The 9227-nt window shown below is 35.4% G+C and overlaps 1 protein-coding gene across 1 annotated transcript in view; it reads left to right on the forward strand.

Annotated features, from left to right (window-relative positions):
- Nucleotides 1-9227, forward strand: part of LOC106460462 (GON-4-like protein) — a 211856-nt gene that overhangs the window by 127685 nt on the left and 74944 nt on the right. Inside the window, exons 17-19 of the mRNA XM_013920158.2 lie at nt 408-560; nt 4798-4989; nt 6047-6105. Coding sequence (XP_013775612.2) covers nt 408-560; nt 4798-4989; nt 6047-6105 — 404 coding nt within the window. The remainder of the gene's footprint in view (nt 1-407; nt 561-4797; nt 4990-6046; nt 6106-9227) is intronic.

Below are 9227 nucleotides of genomic sequence, written 5' to 3' on the forward strand. Positions count from 1 at the left end.
TAAATGTCACTCCTGAACGCTCACATCCTTTTAATTATGTTTGAAATTATGAACATTGCTCAACATCATGAAAATTAAACCTTATTTTCAATAAGCAATCCTGAAAAATATTTGGGGGTGCTTAACGTTTTTCCAGGTGTATATATACAGATGGTCCAAATTGTACTTTCTTCCTTGAAGACCTACATCATTCAATGTTAATAGATTACAAGTAGCTTTTTGTATGTTTCTCAGTTCTAATCTTGGATCTTGGAAATCAAATGGACATATAGCTATAAACATCTTTGAAGAATTAATTAAGTTTAAAATGTCAGTAGAGTAGATTACAAATGGATTGAAATTTTGTAAGATGTGTATGCAAGCTGGCTTGAAAAATTAGTTTGTGCTTCCTTTTTATTTTTATTCAGTTATATGAAGATGTCAGAGAGATACTGATAAATCACCAAGCTTTAGTTGAAGAGTTTGTTGGATTTTTACTGCCAGAACAGGCAAGGCTGTGTGGAAGATATGATGAATATTTGAATTTTAGCAAAATGCGTGCTTTTTTGAGAAAACTAGAGGTAAGCAATACTTCACTTGGGTATAAAAAGTTTAAACTAAAAGTAATTTTCTTCTGGTAATGTTTACTCATTATACAATTTTATTCTTTGGCAAAACATTACTTCATAACTTAAAAATTTTGTGACTTAGATTTATTGAAGATATTATTTCAAGATTTGATTACAAAGCATAAAGTATCTTTATGGTGTATTAAGTACTTGTTTTTCTCACCATTTTTATTTGTATGAGTATTTCGTTTTTATGTTGTATTTTTTAAGCTTACAGTCTATGTGGGTTAGGTCTATTGTAAGTTTACTGTGGTTTCTGAAATATAATAAATGCAGTATCTGTGAAACTTCAGTTGATATTTCAGAATTTTGATAAAAGTACAAATTGCATCATCATTATGAAAATTTTGAATTGTTGGTATCATTATATTTAAATAGAATAATATTTGAATACTGAAGCAAATAATTCTGACATATGCCAAAAGTCAACAGAAAACAGTTCAATATTATTAATGTGTCTAATGTCAGAAAGTGCCTCATTGATAGATAATTGAAAATATATCGAATTTCAATGCTCACAAATTGATTAAACTTGTACATAGACTACACACTATACAACCATGTTCATTCTGCCACAGTATCGACTTAGAATCACATACGAGATGCTGAATGTCTGTCATATGATGGGAAATAAAAATTAATTTTTCTTTGCAAAATTATATCTAATTAAATGTTTTATGAACATGTTTTCTAAAACTTAATTAAATTCTAGTAACAATATATGCATGGAGAATGACTATCCTATTTCTAGTATTTCACAAAAACAAAATTTTTAATGTATATTTGGTCATTTTCTTTAAGTATTGCTTGATTAGCATTTTGATTTCTGTGTATTTTTAAGTTGTGTTCAAATATTCTTCTTGGTAAATCATTATAGACTGAAACATAGGAAAAACTGATTCTTAGACATATTCTTACTTGTTCAACTGTATGGCTATGCAAATTATTTATTGTGATGGTAAAGGCAGTGAATTTTATTATGAATTTTGGGGTCTTATCTTTGGACTGTCTTCCTGGTTTTGGCTTTATTAGCCTGCTGAGGTGAAGAAGCATTCTTTAATTTGGACATTTTCAAAATTAAAATATGTTGTGGGTAAAATATTTGGATTATTATAAGGTTGTAGCTGGGGGTTCCAATTTGAGAACATTTGGTGATATTGCATTAACGTGTTTTCTTGACAACCATACAAACATAATGGGGAATTTCAGCCATTCTTTACTGATCAGACATTTGTATTTATTTAATGAAACCAAAATAGACAAGGTTAAAAGAAGTAAAAATTTACATTAGATGGATAATTACTTGCAAGTTAATCTTGCTTATTTTGAGTTCTGATAGAAATACATTTACATTTGAAAACTTTGCTTTTAGTTTTAATAACTTGATTTTTCTACTGCTATGTAATGTAATACTGAAAACTGCCTGGTGTAGCTAATCTTATTGTAACAATTAGAATAGTGATTGACTCATTTAATACCATTAATGGTATATGAAATAAAACTCCCGAAAAGGTACCTTACTTCTACTCGCATACATAGCTATTCTCGTTCACTGCTGTCCTCTATTTGCAACAGTTTTTTCTCATTCAACCAACCTTTCACTCCCATGCATCCCACGATTCAAATGGTTTAACTGATTGTCACATTCAAATTATCGTGTGACAAACCCCCACCAATAGTAATGCCACATACCCATGCGACTCCCTCTATGCTATTCTACCTAACTATCACTTCTTGTTTTGCAGTGCTGATGTTCAGATGTTTGTGCTCTCTATTCAGTTGTTTTTTGTTTGTTTTGTATCTTCATGTCACTGTTATTCAATAAGTTTAATAGTTATTATACAATAGTGATATTTGTAACTTATTCGGAAGTGGACATATTTTAAATTTCTAACAGTTACAGAACTTAATACTTCATTACAAATTTTTTTTCTACTTTTTAGTTTTTTTCTGCTAACACTGTTGTGTTTGGCTATTAATTTTGTATTCTGAATTGTGTGTTACCACTTCGAGGGTTATATCTTATATCAGCACATTTACACAGGCTTCAGGTAGCAGTCCTTAATTGGAGAATTATCATCTGCTTCATTGGGAGATTGATTGTCTAATGAGTTTACCTTTGTTGAGCCCCGACTCAAGTTTGGGGGCCCACACATTTTGAAACATGGTGTTGACTTTGGAAAGATAAGATGTTATACTGTTGTGGTTTTTGTATATTTTTACTGTTCATTTTATTATATGTAGTTATTTTGGTTCAGTAACATAAATTCAGATAGAAAGATCAATACTCATAGTCAAGTTCAGGTTTAAAATTAGAGTTTAGTTGTATCCTTTGTCCTATAATGTTAGATTAGGTGTAACATTGTTCTTTGTTATTTTAGGATTACCTGTAATTCATCTTACTTGTATATCATAAATTAGGTTTATTATATTGTTTTTCTTCAAAACATCACATCTCATACATACATTATTGTCAATACACACTTATTTAATTTTACAATATAACATCTATTTCATTTTCGTTATTACATATCTTTTATACTTCTTCATATTAACTTTGTTTGTGTGGAACTCTGGAGCTGGGGTCCACACAAACTTCTTTTCCCGATATTGTACATATTATTTTTAGGTTAGGGTTTCTAAATTACAGCTTAATGATATATTTTTTTCTGCATAGTTTGATTAGGCTTAGCAAGTTTCTGTTATTTTTGGTTTACGTGTAATTCATCCTACGGGTAAATCGATAATTAGTTTAAATATCTTATTTTCTTCAACACATAACATCTTATACATATGTTAATTTCACTACACACTTATTTCATTTCGTAATTCTTTATAATTATAATTCGTACAAATAATTTAGTTTGTGTGGATCCTTGGTGGCTGGGGACAACCCTATCTTCTTCTACTATTGCTCACCATCTTTCTACAACTGCTGAACCCATTTAGGATGACCTAGATTTTGTCAGTTTTCCTCCACCTGGTTATGGCTTGCCTTCCCAAGCTTTTACTGTGGAATCTGCTACATCTACTTCAGCCTTTTTTATACATGTTTCACAGTATCATTTTTTCCTTCCTTCTTTAGACATCATGTTTTATGATGAGCATTTTTGTCTCTCTTTTGGGTGAGGGTACATGCAAGCCTCACCCTCCACAGGCTTTGGTTTGATTTGCCTCAACTTGTCATCAAGCAGATTTTCTTATTGGTTCTATGTACTTAGAATTTCTGTTGCTGGTATGGGGGGCAGTATCTCTTAATCCTATCCATTTTATCTACCACCTAATTTTTCAGCTTTGTCATACCTTATCTACTCTCCCACAAGAAATGTCTATCTTACACCTCCTTTCTTAGGCATTCCACCTATATCTAGGGGATTTTTGTGGGATACCTCTTCCTATTTCCTACCATGTTGGGGCATTGCCATCATCAGTTCTTTCTCTACACATGTTGCTTCCTTGCTTTGAGGATCTTCTGTGGTGGGACTTACAGTTGGTTCTTTTTCTCCACTGGTCTGTTTTTTGAAGCTACTCCTGTGCATTTAGCATCGTGTGGGGTATTTGTGATGCTATACTCTTTTTTTTTTTGGTTGCTCTGTTGTTTCATTCTGAGTTATTGCCATTTTTATTCATGTTCCATGTCCAGCATCTACCCGTATTTTATGTGTCCTACCTACAGGTCTTAATCTTAATTGGGTGGGCAATTTCATTTCTCAGAATGCCGTCTTTTTTTACCATGTAATTCAGTACCAGTTTCATTCCTTGCTCTTCAGACTTGTTTCAGGTATGTCTTATGTCAGGTGGTTTGCATTTTACCCAACTTCCACATTTTTGGGGATTTTACTAGCATCACTACTTGGACATCTATCTTGAGTTAGCTCTTTCTGAAAGGGATTGGTCATAACATACTCATCTGTTTTTTACACAAGCAGCTCAGGTGGTTGGATTTTCCAGTTGCATAAGTTTTCCTGTTGCTTACCTAACAATATTGGCTATTTGGGGAGTCTTTTTAAACACCTTCCTCCCTAGGGAACATCTATTCTCATCCTTGAATGCATTCAGTGGAGCTTTCTGTTATCCACATCATTACGCTTCACTATCTTACTCTTAATGAAGTTCTAATGCATTGTAAGATGTAGCTTCCATGGAAGCACTCCTCCATTTAAGTCTGGCACATTTGTGATATTTTCAGGAGATGATGCACAACCCATCATCTCTTGCTAGGGTTCCTTTGGATTCTCCTCTTAAATTTCCTCCTTCCCTCTTTGACTGTATGCATTGGTGGTTGAACATATCCCCCATGTATTTGGGTTTACTGATTCCTCCCCCTCATCTGAATTTGTTTCTCTTCCCTGATGCTCATCTCTCAAGTTGTGGAGTATGGGTAAATCAGCAGGAGGCTTCAAGACAGTGATCTATGGATGAAAGGTTTTAGCATGTTAATACCCTAGCACTTCTGGCAGTCCAATGTGCTTTATTTCACTTTCTTCCTCTTGTCCAGATTTGACTAATCATGTTTCATTCTGACTGTTCAATGGTGGTTGCTTATATCACTCGCCAAGGGGGCACTCATTCTTGTTCCCATTGTAGTTGACAGTGGATTTCCCTTTTTCAACCCACACACTTGGATGTTGTTTTCCACCTTGTTGCAGTTTGCCTTTCTAGTCCTAACACACTTTCTCTCAAGAAGTGGCCTCTCGATTCTCAAATTTTTGGTGGCTCTGCCTCCTGTGGTGTACTCCTCCATGGGAAGCATTTGAGTCTTTTCTCAATTTGAAGTTACCTCTTTTGTTTTTGATCTCCAGTTCATCATCTATTCACTCTGGCTGTCCCTACATTCAGACAAGATTAGTTCCAGGTTATAACTTTAGTTTTTCTTATTTGGTTAGTCTTCTTCCCAAGGTGATTTTGATTATCCATGTCAGGTCTTTCTAATTGATCCTTCCTGGTTGGCACAGATCTGGTTTTTTCAGCTGTTTTGCCTCGATATGTTCTTTTTGTTCTGAATCAATATTACTAACCTACACTTTGGGGGCTGATGTGGAATATTCTTTTCTTCATTTTCATTTATTGCCATCTTCCACCTTTATTCTCGATCGGATCCAAATGAACCTTCCTGTCCTGTATATGCTCCGAGTTCTTTCATTGCTTTCAAAGCTTCTTTCTGTTGATTCCATTTCCTGCATTTTTATTCCCTTGCATTACTCCTCTGTTCATGATTTTTCCTCTTCCTCCCTTACCGATTGGACTCAGCTTGTGATTCTATTGGCATTTTATTCCTTGTCTCCTTCTTCCTGGAATTAGTTCCTAGCATCTTCATTCTGTTCAGGCACCTCACTTTTTACTTAAATCTCAACCCCATCATCCGTTAGAGGTACTTCATCTGTTGAGCACTAGGACTACACTTCATACGTTCATTTCCCATTATCTATTTTGGGTAGCTGTTTCTTCCTTGTCTCATCTTTCACCATCCTTCACTCTTTGGTGAGACTGTAACTGGGTAAGTTAATTCTTTTGATATATATATATATATTATTTTTCACTGGCCTGTCCATGTTTTGTCCAAGATCCCCCTTTGTGGCGAGTTGAGTGGTGTCCAGGTATACTTCAATCACTTAGAATTGTACTAAAACCCACACTGTAAAGCCATGTTGACTCCACTTTGAAAATTTACATGGCCACAAAATTCACACTGTTCATTACAATCACATAAACTTGTAAGTTATTCCTCGCAATATCTTTGCTTCATCCATATGCCTGTCCCGGACCATACTAACCCATTGACTTCATGGGTAAAGCAGAAGGAGAATGCTGCCATTTTTTAGATTGGATAAATCGGGTTTGGTGTGCTTTTCAAAATAAGGTTTTGTGGTCACCCATTACACTGTCTCTGGTGTGAATGTTCTTCCAGACTCTCCACCATGTTTTTCCCCAATTTCTTGTAGTGGAGTAAGAGAGCCCTTACCATTTTCCATTTCCATGTCACTGGGTGGTGGACCATGGAGATATCCTCCTGAATGAGACATATACAATATAAATAATAAATATTCCATTCAATTGAGAGTAGGGTGGTGGTGTTTTGCTGATATAGATGACGAGATATCTTCCAAATGGATGCTCCATCTCTGCACAGGTTTGTCCGAGGGGATGTTGTAGCTATGGAGTGCATTGTCATAATGATTGGAATCCCTCATCCTACCTCTGCATAGAAGTTCATCCCCTGCGGTTGAGTTTTGGATTTAGAGCTGAACCAATGAACATACTGTCCACACTCATGTTGTGCTGATTGGGATCCCTCATCCTATCCCTGCATGGATGTAAGTTCCCAACAGTTGAGTTTTGGATTTAGAGCTGAATCAGTTGACATGATGTACTCACACATGTTCAGGGTGTTCCTGGGCTTTCAGTTAATTTAACTCAACTGCCTCATTGTTGTGGGTCACTGTGGGTGCACTTGTTGGTTGCTCTGCTTCTTCCCCTTTAGCTATCCCTCAATGTCTTTGTGCCAAGGAAGGTACTGTGTTTGAGTTGTTTCTGGTCTGTTTGATTTGGGTGGGATATATATGTTTGTTATCATATATATATGTTTGCTATCATTTGCTCTGTTCACAGATCAGTGGTGAGATTTCTCCCTCTGGTCAGCTGAACTTGAGGTGAAGACAGTATAATCCTCTTTCCTAACCCCTCATGGATGTTGGGTCTTGGGAGTTGAGTTTTTGATTGTAGTTGACTTACCAATGGTTTGATCCTCATCCTACCCCCGCATGGATGTTGGTTTCTGGCAGTCAAGATTTGGATGCACTGGCTTGCTGTGTAAAGTCTGTCATGTCCTAGCCACTCTACACCTTGGGCACATCCCTTATTTTACCCACATTTTGTTCATCAGGGAAAATGAAATTATAATATATTATGGTTAGGATCACTGTCCAACCAGTTTCTCTCCAATTTTCCACCTGGATCTGTTGCACCCTTTCCACATCTGGGCAAAGAGTATACTTGGTACAGAAGTTGTGCAGTCTCCCATGTATAATCATCTTATTATAGGGTTCCCTTGTTAGGGTGTCCTTCGAATGTTTTCGAAGGATGCTTTTACTTTCTGCCTTGTACCAGTCCCTCCACCTATTAAATGTGGGATTCTAGTTATGAATGTGAGTGGAAGTAAGGTATTTTGTCAGAAATTATAATTTTCTTGGACTGAAAATGTATTTTCAACAGATACTTACTTCCATTCACCCTTCCTCCCCATTATCAACTGGTGCTTACATTTCTGCCTGGGAGAGAAAGGCTAGTGGCATGGTAAAAATGTTTGCAAATAGAGGGAAGCACAGAACAAGAACAGCTATTATGTATGTGAGAGGATGTAAATAAATTTTCAATATAGGAAAATTATAACTTGGAACATCTGTATTTAAAAAAAAAAAAAAGTTCCACATTTGTCTTGATATGTTACATCAATCCACCAAACATTTGAAAGGCATTGTTAGTGGAATGGATGATGTTTCAACTTACTAGAAGCTTCAACCAAAAAACATCCCAGATAGATGTAGTTCTCTAACAATGCCTTTCAGGTATTCTCTATTCTGTCTTATCTTTCTCCCAAGCAAGAATCAATCATAATTGATGGCTCAAAGTAGGCAAGGCGAGGTGTTGTATCATTAAATATTCTAGTTAGTTACCAGCAGTTTCATTTCTGTGTAACTGTGTTGGATGTTATTCATAGCAAACAATTTTTATGAGTATTTTTATTATGATAGCATCTTTATTTTCTAGTTGTACTTTGAATTTTCAGTTTAAATTATCAGATCAATGTAGATTTGAGGAGATAATTTGGTGGTGATGTAGGAATATGTTTGGAAGCCCCCAAACCCCAAGTTGATTTTCTGTGGATGTGCCTGTGGCCCACTCATGTGGCTGGATATTTCAACTATTTTATATACCATCATTATTATATTTAATATAATATGTTAAAAAATGTTTGTAATTATACCTGTGTTCCTACTATTACTGGTGTTCCTAGTGCTATCAACCTGGATTTTCTTTTACTTATGTCGAGGCCTGGCATGGCCAGGTGGTTAGAGCGCTCGACTCGCAATCTGAGGGTCGCAGGTTTGAATCCCCATCCCACCAAATATGCTCGCCCTTTCAGCCATGGGGGCGTTATAATGTGATGGTCAATCCCACTATTTGTTGGTAAAAGATTAGCCCAAGAGTTGGCGGTGGGTGGTGATGACTAGCTGCCTTCCCTCTAGTCTTACATTGCTAAACTAGTGACGACTAGCTTATGTCAGAAGCACTTTGCTTGATGACTTTCACATTTTTATTTGTATCAATTAAAAATTTACCTGTTCTTTTATGCATAAAAGTTAACTTTAGAAAAATTTGGTCAGATATGAAAAAATGTTTCTAAGTTCAATTGTGCATAAATGAACTCTTTTTAGTTAAATGGTAAGTTTAAATACTATCAATAAGAATGTGGGTTTTACTAATGAAATAAAGTAGATATGTATTATCAAGATAAAGTAGACTTAAGGTAATTTACCTGAAAAATAGTAACTCTTAACTTAAAATGAAATATTATTACATCCATATAGAAAAGTGCTTGACATAGCAAAATAAGGCTGG

Source organism: Limulus polyphemus, unplaced genomic scaffold (assembly GCF_000517525.1).
Source record: "Limulus polyphemus unplaced genomic scaffold, Limulus_polyphemus-2.1.2 Scaffold775, whole genome shotgun sequence".
NCBI lineage: Eukaryota > Metazoa > Arthropoda > Merostomata > Xiphosura > Limulidae > Limulus > Limulus polyphemus.